The sequence below is a fragment of the Callorhinus ursinus genome, unplaced genomic scaffold (assembly GCF_003265705.2).
Source record: "Callorhinus ursinus isolate GAN/ISIS: 27379988/994484 unplaced genomic scaffold, GSC_fseal_2.0 scaffold2, whole genome shotgun sequence".
Lineage (NCBI taxonomy): Eukaryota > Metazoa > Chordata > Mammalia > Carnivora > Otariidae > Callorhinus > Callorhinus ursinus.
The window spans coordinates 89373407-89388971 of record NW_027397064.1 but is presented as its reverse complement, the minus strand read 5'-3'; the positions used below and the strand labels follow the sequence as shown (position 1 = coordinate 89388971).

At 38.9% G+C, this 15565-nt stretch overlaps 1 protein-coding gene across 2 annotated transcripts in view; it reads left to right on the top strand.

Moving 5' to 3' along the window:
• The window catches only part of THSD7B (thrombospondin type 1 domain containing 7B), a 758532-nt gene that overhangs the window by 730027 nt on the left and 12940 nt on the right, over positions 1–15565 (top strand). For both annotated transcript variants that reach the window (XM_073884500.1, XM_073884495.1), the window contains exons 20-23: positions 6915–7060; positions 11458–11617; positions 12642–12815; positions 12916–13011. In XM_073884500.1, coding sequence (XP_073740601.1) covers positions 6915–7060; positions 11458–11617; positions 12642–12815; positions 12916–13011 — 576 coding nt within the window. The remainder of the gene's footprint in view (positions 1–6914; positions 7061–11457; positions 11618–12641; positions 12816–12915; positions 13012–15565) is intronic.

Below are 15565 nucleotides of genomic sequence, written 5' to 3'. Positions count from 1 at the left end.
TGGTGCCTATAAGCGATACTTGTTAAGAGAATTAAACAGTAGATTCCAGTATAAAGAGCCCATGAAATTAACTGAACATTTTAGACAATGTAACTTTCCACTGCTTTCAGAAATTTACTGACAACTACCCTAAAACAAATAAAGAGCTTTCAGAGTGGAAGATGATGTTAGTACTATAATTTTAACTATATTTTACCAAAGGAAAATTTGAAATATATGGATACAGGCAACACATTTGTTGCACAGGGTAGACCTAAGTACACATTTCAGACTTGTCCAAGTGGCCTAACAATTACAGCACAGCATCTGATACCTGACTTGGACCAGATGAAAACCTTTGCGAAGCACATGCTTTTAGAGTAAGATAGATCTTTATTCTAATCTTGCTAGTTGTGTGATTTTGCAAAAGAAATATTTTAACTTCTCTGAGTTGTGTGATTTTGCAAAAGAAATATTTTAACTTCTCTTTTAACTATGAAGTGAGAATATTAATAAATGTGTGTTAAGCAGAGTCTGAGATTGGGATTCTTGTTGAAGTGATTTATTTGAGGGTAGTAGGGAGAACAGGTGCTCTCGGGAAGGGAGAGCCAAGCAAGCAGGATAAGGAAGGGAAAAGAACTAAGCAAGAATATGCTATATTACCTCTGTATCATAGCACATTGTATTCACTTAAGTAACTTAGTCCCTCCCCTCCATAACAAGGAATACTTTTATAATGACAAAAGGTATTATACAATAAGTTGTCTTAACCTGAGACATATGTGATAAAAATTGATTAATAGATTGACATGACCAGCTATTAATGAGGTTTTTGTTAGTATCCGCTGGCTTCTTTTTCATTTATTTTGCCATCTGCTAGTATTTGTTACTAATATTAAGTAGCGGGCACCAAAAGCTTAAGAATAAATCCATAGGAGGAAATACTTAAAAGTGGAAACACAGTATTAAGTAACCTAGTGGTTGGGTGCACATCAGAAAGGACTACCGTCAACTTGAGGTTAGTGACATTGAGCCCCATCCTTTCTGGTGTAAGTTGGCCAATCCCTTGTAGATGTCAGCCTTGAAACCTCAATTTCCTATTCAAAAGAAGTAACGCCCAGGTAGAAAGCAAACCAGTCATAATATTCAAATGACAGGCTATAATCTCAAAGTGACTCCTTTATACTACTGTTGTTATAGTTACATGTCTGCAGTGCATTGAGGTTTATGGGTTATGTTCATCTAAATTGCTCAGATGTTTTAGTTAATGAACTATTTAAGGTTAAATAGGTATGTTCTTTGTTGCTCATTATTCTTGTATTTCCTTTTCCACTTTCCCCTATATATATACTTTGCACTGTTTGGTCATATTCAAACTATCCAGACCTATCAAAACCATAATTTTTAGTTAAGCCAATGACCATATGTCAGGGCCGCAGAAGAACTATTGTTTAAAACGTGCCACTATAAAGGTATATGATGGCTGGCTCCTTGGATCTGTAAGTCTGGTCAGAGAACCACTGCATTGACTCTATTTCCTTTTATAAGTTTATAAATTGACAAACTGACAGCTTTGTGAGGTTTTTTTACTGCTTACATTTTCCACATCCCCTTTGTCAGTGGGGCCCCAGAGTGAAGTCTGAATACTTCAGTGGGAGTGTGATCTGGTCCAATATGCTTTAAACCTATATGTAGGTACCAATATAGGCCTCGCTTTGGGTGTGTGTGGGGTGTGTGTTTGTGTTACCATTCATGTACCTCACTGTCTTTTTTTTTTTTTTTTTTTGGCATTCTTACCATGCAATTCTTTTTTCTTCATTGCAGGTAATTATTGCTAATTTAATAGTAGACCCAATATCACTGTTGCTCATAATGAGTTCCCAATATTCCTCAAGGGAGGAGAGGAAAAGCCTCCAAGAATTGCTAGCAAACCTACCCTACTGTAATTTGGGTCTTTATTAAATCGGAAACATATTTTGTAAGGGAGTGCTTTTCTATCTTTTATAGCCTGAAGTGTAGATGAACACAGTCGATTTTTGTTTTTACATCTCATTGGCATTGCTTGTTAAACATCTTATCTATAGCTACTATTGAATTCAGTTTCCAAATAGAGCCCTAGTCCTCTATCTTTTACTGAAAAACATAAACCCAAACAAGAGGAATCCAGACAGAATGTCCAAGAAAATGCCCCCATTTTCAGATTGGAAGCATCGGGATATGCATGGTAGCAATCTTCACTCTTACTCTGAGGGCAGAAGGAATCCAAGCTGCGGTGTAAGAGGTTTGGTGGGTTGGGACCAGGCAGAATCATTAGGGATTTCATAGTTGTATGCATTTCATATCATAAGCCTAGTAGAATACCAGTAGAAGCAGTCAACACCAGTTCTAGAAATAGATATGAAATAGCAGTTGTTAAAATAAATGGCGAATAAAAGAAGTTTTAACAACCACCTGCTATATTTTAGATATACTGATAAAGTGGTTTATATATGGTATTTTTTAATTATATAACCCATGTGAGATGACCCTAAGGAATCCTCATCATTTCAGTACTTTTCACCTGAGTCGGCATAATTTTGAGTTCTGAAGGAAGCCAAAGTCTTTATAATATCAAAATATTCACTAGTGAACTGACCATTTATGAAACCATCCCCCAACCAACAACCTTTCTCCACTGACACATGTTCTGTCATTTCATCAGAGTATTTGCTGGTCAGTCTCTAGCTGCAAATAGAGTACGTACCCAAAACAAAGGGATACAAAAAGGAACGGTTTGTACACCAAAGATTAAAGGGAGCTCTTGAGAAACTTGATGAAAAGGGAGTCGAAGGCCAAAGACTCTGATGATCAAACTGCAAAAGCCAGTCATGAAACAATGGATCTTTTATAGGGTAATCATAAAATTACATAAGAAATATTAATAGCTAATTATTTGTCCTAATGATTATATTGTTGCAACTGTCATCTAGATGGTAGTTGATATTAGATCAAGTAAACTCACTTGCATACTTTTTAGTTCCAGAAAAAGTCCCATTTAGACTTTATTAAAAATAATTTAATTCCCATTGCAACAGATGGATCGTTAAGTGGCATTTTCCCCAGCGTGAATTATTCTCAGATAGGAAGAACTTTCTGTATACTTTATTTTACAGAAGAGGAAATTCATGTTCAGAGGAGTTAAAATACTTCCATGTAGTCACATCATTTACGAGCTGTCAAATTGAGAGAACTGTTTCCAACTAGAGAATTTTGATGCCAAGTCCAGGTTTCTTTTCACCATACATCAGCTATTTTTTTTTTTTAATTCTCTTTCTCTTATATTCTCTATCACATTGTAACTTTAAATATCTTTAATTTGGCCACATTTTACACTGCTTTCCCCCCAACCAGAAAATTCACTATCACCAAAACAATTTCTTTAGGCTCCCGATTTTAAGGGTTCCTTTTAGAATCATCAGTGTTGAGAGAGATTGCTTGGTTGGATATTCCATCCCGTCTTATGTTTGGAATCCCAAGCAATTTTAGACCACTACCATTGGAGATGGTAGGCCTCCTTATTGATACCATCTGTATTCCATGCAGCTAGATTTAATATTTACAACTGCAGGATTTGTGAAAGAGTGCTTAATTTCGGGGGTGCTTTCTCTGATTATTTAATTTAATACAACCCAAATATCCCTGACTTAAGAGAAAAAAGAGGGGTGCCTAGGTGGCTCAGTTGGTTAAGTGGCTGACTTCAGCTCATGATCAGGTCATGATCTTGGGGTCGTGAAATAGAGGTCTGCCTCCTTGCTCAGTGGGGAGCCTGCGTCTCCCTCTGCCAGCTGCTCCCCCTGCCTGTGCGCTCTCTCTCTCTCTGACAAATAAAATAATAATAATAAAAAAGAAACTCAAAAGATATCAAGTACCCTCACAGAAACCTTTTACATACTCATGCCTTCATTAGCAAAATTTTTGTCATTGAACTTTAATATTAGCCACTTAAACGTGGCAATACGCTTCAAAATGTAGGATTATTATAAGCTCCTTGGTTTTATTTTTTTATTTTTTTTTAAGATTTTATTTATTTATTCATGAGAAGCAGACAGAGAGAGAGAGAAGCAGGCCCCCAAGGATCAGGGAGCCTGATGTGGGACTCGATCCCAGGACCCTGGGATCATGACCTGAGCCGAAGCCAGACGCTTAACCATCTGAGCCACCCAGGCACCCTAAGCTCCTTGGTTTTAAATATGTGTTCTTGGTAGTAATCGGCATTGTTTGAAAACCTTATTTTTGTGTTAGGATAGCAAAAGGCAGAGAAGACATATGGCTGTGCTTTCAATGAATGATTTTAAGACCTTCATTATTTCAAAAAGTAATAGCATCATTTTTTTTCTGTTGAATACATTAGGTTCCCCCCACCTCTATGTCCAGCCAAAGATATCTGTCACTTTAATAGAAATAACTAAAATAGTTCTAAAGTAATGGCCATCTGCATGCCATCAATTCAAGAACAAACTTGAAATTATTTGGTTATAATGAAATATAGCCTCTTTAACTGTGATAAAAGCAACACTGTATTATTACTATTCTTACAGTGATGGATAGAATAGAAAGCAATTATAATGACATTTAGGGTAATAGCTATTTAGGTTAAGAGAACAAACATAAAGATTATAATAAAACTGATGAGTATTTAAGCAAGAATTAATGTAAAATCTTAAACCAAATGTATTCACCAAACAGGGACAACATTTCATATGAATGATGTCCAACTGGTATGATTTGAGTGATGCTGGGTAGAACATCAAAAACACATGGTCTTCATAGGAACTCTACCCAAGAAGAATGGGTCGCTTCTGTTGTTTACCAAGCATGTGTCATTTTTGACTCAAAATTTTACCTTCCCATAAAAGAACGTGGTAAGTAGCTATCCTTGCTCTCTCAACTCAGGGCTAACACAGCAGCCTCTGGAGAAAAACTGAGTTTGAATCCTGTTTTGCGACTTACTAGTTTTTTTGACCATAGACAAGTGAGTTAAAGTCTCCCTCATTTTCCTTATCCAGAGTATGTGAAGAATTTTCCTTTAGGGTTATTATTCTTCAGCATTTAAGTATTTAGAATATTACCTTAGTATTTGGTACCTGCTCAATAATTGTATTGCTATATCATCACACATTTTCAGATACCACATATCATGTAGACAATGTATGAAAATATGAATTAAACAGATATTCAGTTAGTGTTTAATATATGTGAAGCACCATGTTAGGGACAGAAGCCTAAACCTCAAGGATGAAGAATGCAGTAATTGGAACCTCCTAGGGGCGCCTGGGTGGCTTAGTCGGTTAAGCTTTTGACTCTTGATACTGGCTCAGGTCTCAATCACAGGGTGGTAAGTTCAAGCTCCATGTTGGGTTCCACATTGGGCCTGGAGCCTAAATTAATTTAAAAAAAAAAAACAAAACTTTTTCCTCAAAGGTTTTCTCAGAGGGAATTAGTTTACCACAAAATCTATAATCTTCTGGTAGCCAGTAAGAGGTCTAGTCCACTGAGAGGTGAGTCATGCTTACTTGTCCCTGAACTTGAGGGCATCTGAGAATTATTCCGACCCAGGGCTTCCAAGTGAATTCTGTGTCGAGGTCCTCCCTAGCTTTCCATTTTTCTTAACATATAAATCTAGAATTTTGACATCAACTAAAGGACCGCACTTTAAATAGCTTTAATAGCACTACCTCAACCTAATATTCCTCTGGGCCACGTTGCCCTCCTGTCAGTTCCTCAAATGTGGCTTGCTCCTTTGCATCTCAGGACTTCTTCATATGCCCTTTCTTCACGTTCTGTATATCCTGTCTGGCTGACTTTTTCAGATTTCTGCTCAAAGGTCAGCTGCTCACAGAAATGTTGTGATTGCCTCCCAGACTGGCATATGTCCCCATAACATGCTCTCATGGAACCCTCTGTTTTTCTTTTTTATCACAAATACAATTACATAGTTAACTTTATAACAACAGTGGAAGGACATTATATTCACAGACAATAGTAATGAAACTACTTGCACATAGTATCTCATCAACAAAGATTAAGACAGGAGTGAGTGGGGGAGAGAGCAAGAGAGAAACACAGACATTTAAATTCTGTCCACTATTCCCCTTTAATAGGTTTCTGACCTGCTGCCTATGAGTGGGCATAAAATGACATGGGAACCCTGCTCTTTCCTTTGCTATTCCTATTAACCAACTGCCTTTTTTTTTTTTTTTTATGAATTGGAATACCAGTATTTGAACATGTTTTTTTCAAACATCCGGGTTCCTTCACACAAGCCAACAACTTCATCTTGTGTTCAGTGAAAAAGGAATTTGGCCCTAAACTGTAGGACCATTGTCCATATTGAATTAATTGAAAGAGTCTGGAGACCTTGTGGTGGCACCTTCCTAAGGAATTTTCTAGGGTAATTTGGGTTGGGTACAATTTTTACCCTACTTGCTAATTTAGAACCTCACAAGAAAGATGCAACTCTATTTTGAATATTTTTAATTTTGGCCTAAAATACAAGGTCTGTGAGGGCAAAAGCTGCATCTGGAAATTTCATCCCTGTATCCCTAGCACATGGCAAGATGCCTGGATCATCTTGGAGCTTAATATTTGTTGAATTAATTAGCATTCCCCCGATGTTTACAGTATCAGTCTATTTGGGCAACAATACAGAGTTTGGAGTTAGGAAGACGAAAGAAGTAGAAGGCAGACAGAATTCCAAAACCTTAAGCATTATGCAGACCTTATATAACTGCATGTCCATAGAAACCTAACTTAAAATGGCAGAAAAGCTGAGAGCAAGACGTGACAAAGTTCAGCATATTTTAATGAAGACTGTATGTAAGGCAACATTCTGGTTTTTAATTCCCTTACTAAGCCAGCCTGTAAACCAAAAGCCAACACCTTCCTTATCATTTTAGGTCGAATGAGCCGGACTCGATTTATCATTATGCCAACCCAAGGAGAAGGACGACCGTGTCCCACAGAGCTGACCCAGCAGAAAACCTGCCCAGTGACACCCTGTTACAGCTGGGTCCTCGGCAACTGGTCCGCATGTAAATTGGAGGTAGGTCACGCGATAATACTTAAGGAAATGCTTCTTAGTATGTCTAAAGCTTTGTCTGGTCAACCTATGTGCTGATGGAATAAATTTCACGGCACCAGGGGTCTGGCACAATGTATTTTTATGCAATAGAGCACACGCAGAACTACAACCAAATGACTTAACCTCATGCCAAGTGGTGTTGCTGGGAAAATAGCAATTCATTAGGCACTGATTCTAACAGGGTCATGGGACTTTCATTCTCTTAGGCATTCTCCGGAATACAGTGTTATGTTCTAGGCTTGGTGAAAATATCAAAGTATTATTTAATTAGGCAAAACCCTGATGCGATGGAAATGAACAGCTTGCCGTGGACTCTATTTCTTAAAGAGGCACTTGCAGGCTTAGACAAAATCTTGCATATGGGCAGAACACCAAAAGTGTAGGAAAGTTATATTTTAACATTATTACACAAACCAAGGCTACTACATTTTCCTCAATGATTACTTTTTTATTGACCTGAAATATAAATGCCTAGCAACATCATCATATATCACATACCCAGAGCTTTTGCCGGATCAGCAAAGATCCTCTGCTGCATTTTCTCTGTGGTTTCTTGTGTAAGAAAAAGCACATTGATTTTCTTTATTTTCTTATTTTACTAGTTTATTCTTCAGTTCATATTCCAAAGCATATTTTAATTAGGTAACAATAATTGTGATTATGCGTTAAGAAATCTGCAGAGTATTCTCACAGAGATGTTTAGTGTTCTTGTCAGGATGACATTGCCATGCAGCATTACTATCTTGCAGACTTAAATGCCCATGTATTTTAATAAGTCCCAGAGGAACAAAAATGTGTGGTACATTTGTTCAGTCTCCTTTTTACAGAAAATAAGATAACCATGCTCATTAATTCAATAGTAACCTAATGGCTTTAAGTATGAATACTTTGTCCACTAGTCGAAAATCTTCTTTCCTAAATCTTGAGCAATTTGTAAATCCTGCTTGGAATCCCAGTAAGGAAATGGAAGGAATGTTCTTCCATAGCGCAGTGATGACTGTTGACAGAGTAGAGGAAATAAACTCAAAGAATTCAGGGACCCATTGCAGGGGAAGGGAGAAAAAAGAAGGGCGGGAGAGAAGGGTGGAGGCCTGATAAACCCCCTGCTCCAAGTCTCGCCAGGCATACAACCACTACTCTACCTTACTTGTTCTTTCGTATCTTCCCTTTTTATCTTCTCGGGTGTCAGGAGCCATTTTTTTTTTTTTTAACACACAAATCTGCCCACTTGTCCCATGGGAACATTATGGGGAAATGCCAAATAGAGTGTTTCATGTTGCTGTCACATACTGCGCTTTTGCCAGAGCCATGGGAGCAAGAGTGGTGGGTTGTGAACATTTTCTTTAGAATTGCCAGTCGGGGCTGGGGGTCGTAGCATCCATTGGAGATACCCAGGCTCGGAGGCCCTGGGAGACCCTAGCAGCAAGTGCATCCAGAAATTTCAGAGCTGCTTCTGATTTCTAGATGAGCTGCTTCTTGTTCACTGGCACCTCCAGCCAGGAAGAAACTCTGCAGTTCATTTAATCCAGGGAAAGCTCTTGAAAAACACATCTGTAGTTAATTGTTCCAGGGTGGACACCTTACCCAAACAGGGCCAGTCAGCCTTCTTCCCTAAGAATTTGGAATGGAACTGAAGCTGTTCAAAGACAGTGTATTCAGGACTCTTACCTGCCACATTTTCCTGCCTTGTAGATAAATTAAGTATCTCAGAAGCAAGAAGAAATAAAGAGGGTGACACAGAAAAGAAGAGGCAAAAGAGAAAGGGAAGCATGATGAATGCCTGAGTTCAAGCTGCATTTCAGCTTTTCTTGAAGCCTATCTGTGAACTCCTTGTGAGACAGATATCTTTTTAGCAGGTGGTATCCTGCTAAACCCAGTATCTTTTTAGCACGTGGCTTTTTCTTCGATGTGTATGTCAGCAGAGTTTGGAATTACTGACCAAAATGCCTGTAGGCCTCTGCACACAAGGGAAGATCCCGTCTCTCAGCTGCACTCCTGCTTCTCCTTGTCCAGGCTGCCCTTGCCTGCCAGATACACATTGGGCACTCATCCCCTGAGGGTGGTGGGGATGTCCAAGTGGCCCACTGCCATCCAGTGGATCAAACCATCAGAGGCGCTAACACAGGGCTCAGCGGATGTGCCAGTTCGGCCACAATCTTACATGGAAAGAGATTAGCACAAGGAAGCGTTCATCGTCAGGCTTCACTTTTTTTAGTGTTTTCTTTTTCTTTCCAGAGTCCTCAGTTGATAACACATGTATCCACACATATACTGATGAATCTGTTTTAGGAGCTCAGACTCCTAAGTCTAGCAGGCTTCATTTTGGTCAAGGTTCTGTCAGTTCCTAGCTCTGCAAATTTTGCCAAGGCTGTAAGCTCTACAAGTCTGTTTGTTTGTTTGTTTGTTTAATCTCTATCAGGAGAGTAGCAATAGTACCTGTTTCTCTGGGAACTTTTGGTAGGGATTACACAGTTTTAATACAGTACTTACCATAGTACCTGACATAAATTAAGAGCTCAATAAATTGTAGTTGCTATTATAATTTTGATTAAAACTATGATTATGATTATTATTACCATCTGCCTCTCCACATCTGGTGGAGATGCCAGTTCAGAGCATACGAAACATCCGTTAATGATGCGGATAGCGGAGAGTCGGTGAAAGAATCCTCACTTATTGACAGTCTTGCTCAAAGAAGCCTGGGTCTGTTTTCAGTCTCTCATGTGTAAAGCTTCATGAATGAGAGTGAATGCTTGCTTTATGAATGAGATTATCATTCGGATGCTGATTTCTCTTCATCTTTGGCTGCTGTTGTCAAGGACAGAAGAGCGTAAAGTTGACTCTGGATACCTACTAGGAGCATATTGTTGTCTGTCTTGGTTCTGAAAGGAATCCCTGATGGAGACTTGTTTCCGGTCATGTCAAAGAAAACTCTAATCAGCTGCATCTTCTGTTAGCCCCAAAGCCTTGGAGAGGCAGCTTCTGGCTCCTGCAGCATAAAACTGGGGAGGGCATAAAAAGAACATGAAACCCGGTTTCCCAGTGCAGGGCACAGTTACCAGACTGCCACCAAATAATGAGTTACTGGATTAGAGCACATGGCATCGCTGACTGCCGCAGCACAGGTACAGAGATGGGGGCTCGCTCTAGCTCTTTCTCTCTCCCCCTCGGCCACCATGTGAGCAGTAGTCATGAAAACCCTAGCTCTTCCACTGACTCCTGGCATTAGTGGGAATTGAGTAACACACCTCAGAAGTTTCGCGGAGTTAACAGTGCCTGGGATTGCCTCCCTCCCCCATCTTGGATGCTCCTGAGGCATGCTGTTACCACATGGCCTGTCTGGAAGATATGGGTGTCCAAGAAACCAGCTGGGCTTCCTTGCAAAGTTGAGGCCAGCTTGGTAACACACGACCTTGTATTTGCGCTCCCCTCCATTCCTGCTGTAGTTCTTTACCCTCACTCTTGGGATTTTACCTCCTTAGCTTTGGCTCTGTTTTCTAAGGTATTTATGGAAAAACAGAGCTACTATCCAAAGCTATCCAAACATCCAGTGGACTTCTTTTTGAAGTATGAACCCCTGACAAAAACTGAGGAGAAAATACTCATGAGTAACTGCCAAAAACGTTATAGTAGGAAACCTGTCATCAGGCAGACGGTTAGGTCAGATAACCACTAAGACCTTTCCAGTTCTAAGTTTCTGTTTCTGTGAGACACTGCACAATTTTTTTTCTAATTTTCCAGAAAAATCTGAGTGGGATTTGTATTAAGTATCTTCAAGAAAACATTATTCAACACAGAAGGCTGGCTGGGAAAACAACTTGTTGTGGCAAGAGAGAAAATCAGTGTTTTATTGGAAACCCCAACCTAATCCATATGAGAAAGGACTGAATTCCCTACCAAAGAAAAACGAGCAAAGTAAAAGAGAAATGTATGCCCTGTGGCTATACATGCTCTCTCGGGGAGTGATTATGGATTAGGCCATTTTAATATATACACCTAGACAAATTTTGTCTTGTTTGTTCTTTTTCAGTCAATTCTGTTACCCAAGGTTCCAAACGAATCGTCATATTCTGAGTACATAAATTCCAAAACGAATCGTCATATTCTGAGTACATAAATTCCAAAATGAATCGTCATATTCTGAGTACATAAATTCCATGGAATAAATTTGCATTTCTATTTCAACTTCTCTGTCAGCTCTAGGAGAACTGCTCAGTGATGCTTTATCGTCAACACTTGAAAGATAACTCCCAAGAGGAGGAAGCTGCTGATTTTCTTGGCCAGGAGGTGGCAAGAGCCGAGAAACTGGGATATGCTAATTGTCTGGGTAATTCTGACAGTATCCTTTCCTTTAACAGGGTGGAGACTGTGGGGAAGGAGTCCAGATCCGCAGCCTGTCCTGCGTGGTCCACAATGGTTCAGTCTCTCACTCGGCTGTAAGTGTAGATGATGCTCTGTGTGGAGAAATGCCTTTTCAAGACAGCATCCTGAAACAGCCATGTTCTGTGCCTTGCCCAGGTATGTGGTTTTAAATGATTGGGAGGGACTTCCCTGGTGCTTTTTAAATTCATTTTCTATTTTTTTTTCCTGGAGAAGCTCTCATCGAAATTGAAATTTTGAATTAACCACAGTTAATAAAGTTATGACTTTGGAAGATCCCTACAGCTTCAATTGAGGCAAAGTAGGTAAGAGGCAAAAAAGTACTGGACTTGGAAATTTAAGAATGAAGTTAGATTTTTGTCACATCACTGGTGTTTTATCAGGGACGTAGAGTTTAGTGCCTTGGACCGATGGTTGCTCTATCTAGAAAGTATGTTAATAATGCCTAACCTGACAGTATCTAGCACACTGACCAGCACTCAAAAAATGCTGACTGGATCCTTGAGTTGAGGAACACTGGAAAGATGGTGTGGTGGAAGCAAGTAAGGCTGTAGGTTCATGAAAGCATTCTGTAATTGTGAAGGTCATTAGTTACATCAAATATATGAGTTGATTTTAATCCTAATAACCAACCTAGCTTGTATGGCCTAAGTTTAAGGTGGCTGAATAAATCCACATGTGTGTAAACACATACATACATATGTATGTGTGTGTGTATATATATATGTATGTATACACACACAAATTATGTTTAGATTTAATAAACATTCTTTATACTCAAAGATATTTCACTTCAGAGACCAACTTTTCCCCTTTATATGGTTTCTATGAATGTCTATTTTGTGACATTATGTGGCTCTTTGAAAACTGAGTTACTGTTGTGAAAAGTTTATTATTACTAGAAGACACATGGTGTCCGCTAGATAAGACCACCATGATTTGAAGTGAAGTAATGGCAATCTGGTTTTTGATACTTTCTTGCTAAACTAGATTAAACCATAAATTATCATTCTTAGTATTCTAAGTGGAAAATTGGTCAAGGTCAAATGCATAGTGTGTACAACCCACCCATAGCTCACTGTGAACCAACCCTGTCCGTGTAAATGTTTCAAGTGCCAGCTTTCATGTTATTTTCCTTGCTCTGTCCCGCACAATCATCCAGGAGACTGCCACTTAATGGAATGGTCAGAATGGAGCACATGTGAATTAACCTGCGTCAATGGAAGAAGCTTCGAGACAATGGGCCGCCAGTCTAGGTCAAGGACATTTATAGTCCAGTCTTTTGAGAACCAAGACAGCTGCCCTCAGCAGGTTCTAGAAACACGCCCTTGTGCAGGTACCAAGAGCAGTTTTCAGTTCTCAGCCTTGAATGATCAATGCTTATTCTATTTTTACGTGAGGTGTAATAGAACCGCTGTTATCATATTTACTTGCAGGAGGCAAATGTTATCACTACACATGGAAAGCAAGTCTTTGGAACAATAATGAACGAACTGTATGGTGCCAACGTTCAGATGGCATTAATGTCACAGGTATTCCTGCCTAAGATTTGTGTGGGCACTTCAAAAAGATCTCTGAGTGTTGCTGTTTGTGAGGAGAATTAGCTTACAAATTATAAGCACGAGAAGACCTGGCAGGTGGCCTTAGATGATCTTTATAGCAAATTGTCGTTAGACCTTATTTTGTTTTAAATTTTTAATTGAAGTGTACTTGGCATTTAAAAATAAATTAGATTTAGGTGTACAAAAGAGTGATCCAATAATTATACACAGGATGCCCACCAAGATAACTGTATTACAGCTCTGTTGACTCTTTTCCCAACGCCGTGTTTTTCTTCCCTGTGACCTATTTTATAACTAGAAATTTGTACCTTTTAACCCTCCTCACTCATTTCACCCAACACACCCGCTCCCCCACCTTTGGCAACCACCAGTTTATTTTCTGTATTTATAAGTCCGGTTCGTTCCTTTTTGTTGTTGTTTGTTCATTTGTTCTGGGTTTTTTTGGATTCTATGTATAAGTGAAATCATATGGTATTTGTCTTTTTCTGTCTTGCTTATTTCACTTAGCATCATACCCTCCAGGCCCATCCATGTTGTTGCAAATGGCAAGACTTCATTCTTATGGCTGAGCAATAGACCTTTGCCTCTTAGAAAGCAAACCATTCTATCCGAAGACCCATAATACAGCCAATGACTTACACAATAAAATTTCCTTAAATATCATGTTCTGAGACAAAGGCTGAGAAAGGCACATGGGAGTTTAAAACAATAGTCTCTAACGTTTTAAATCATGTACCTTCTCAGTAAAAAGTTTTTGATGACATCTCAACATTCTATGATGCTACCATATCATATTATAAAACACATAACAAAAGTTGAAAATAAAAGGGTGGATATTTCTTAATGGCACAAAAAAAACTTTTGCTGTAAGTTATAAAGATTTGTATCATGCACTGGAAGCTTGGTTTTGGATATTTTGCTAGTCATTAATACTTGACAGTGGATACAATCTGATTGTACAAATGATCTCAATTTTAACGTTTCTTAATGCCTTCTCAGAGAAAATTGTCATTGTTTTTACTGCTACTGCAGCTGACAGAGCTTATCATAGCAATGAGAATTTCTATTCTTCTGTAGGAATTGAAGAATTGTCAGCTCCTTCTTGGTCTTGTTTGCCTATATTTGCATTATAGTATTCCCTTTAATCTGTAGTTTATCCCTAAGGTAATTTATTTTAAGCTGCTTGCCCGTTCTGTAAGTTATTGTTGAAACTAAATACATTGCAAATCTGTTTAACCAGGAACACCACAAGCAGCATCCTCTGCAGCATGCTGAGAGTTGGCTGGTGAGGGTTACACTCTCAAAGTCTCCTCAGTGTACTTGTTGTACCAGTCTACAACACTGGGCCATCCACTGATGAGCTCAGGTTAGCATGACCAGCTGCTAAGTATTACAGCTTCTATTGTATGAACTACACAAATTCTAGTATTTTCTAGCTGATTCCCTGGAGATTCTCTCCTCAGGGGCGCAGACACTGCTCTTTGGAGATCACTGGTTAAAAGAGTGGAAACAGCCCCCCAAGCAGTATGGGTAGCAACAAAACCATGTCCAAATTATCCATTTCACGCATAGGTATAATTCTGGATTTTAGGGGGGTTTGGTTTTTTTTTTTCCCTGTGGGGATTTTTATACTTTCAGTAACACTAGGAATTTAGCTTCTTCATTCACAGGGAAAACAAAAATCTGTTTCCTACACCATCCTTTTTGCTAGCTACCAAATCATAAACTATAATTGGGTGACAATTATATAGTAAGGCAAAAGCTGGAATCTATAAGTGAAACCAGTATTACATAAATACAATTTAAATACTGCCCTCAAATACATCAAGTTCTTAGACTAGTCCCCGAATGCTGAAAGGCATGGCTACTATGTAAATTATTGTAGAGTATAGACATTATTCCATGCATTTACTCAAAAATATTTAATAGCGGCAAGTATGGTATCAGATGTATGACCGCCTCTCCTGGAGCTTATACATTTGCTTTTTAAAAATGTGTCAAGCTCCATATGTGACTCTGTGTGTGTGTGTGTGTGTGTGTGTGTATGCATTCTGGTTAAGATACATTTTAAAGTTTTACCAAGGAGTTTGCGACTGTGGTCCATAAATCTAGCCGTGGCATTCTTTTAGCATTGATTGTTGCCAACTGGCTTATTGCCTAGTTGAGGTAGTCAGGCACTGGAGAAAAATATACACAGACTGAGTCTTTGAGCAGATATATTTTCGGCTCCTGAACTTCAGTTGAAATTTCATCCATTCTTTTCCTGGCCTGGCACATAGATGTGGCCCTCAAGCAGAGCCATATGCTAGAATGACATTGCCAATGAGCAGGTGTAAAAACTACTGCCCCCATCTTGTTAGCAGAGCCTCCCATCTTGAACAGTTCTTCCTAATCAATAAAATACAGCTGGCCTATGTGTCAGCAAATGCATATAAAAAAGATTACTGTTACACAGTAGCAAGAGAGGAAAACAGTTTTTTTTTTTTTTTTTTTTTTTTTTTAATGTTTAGCCCAGAAAAGTCCA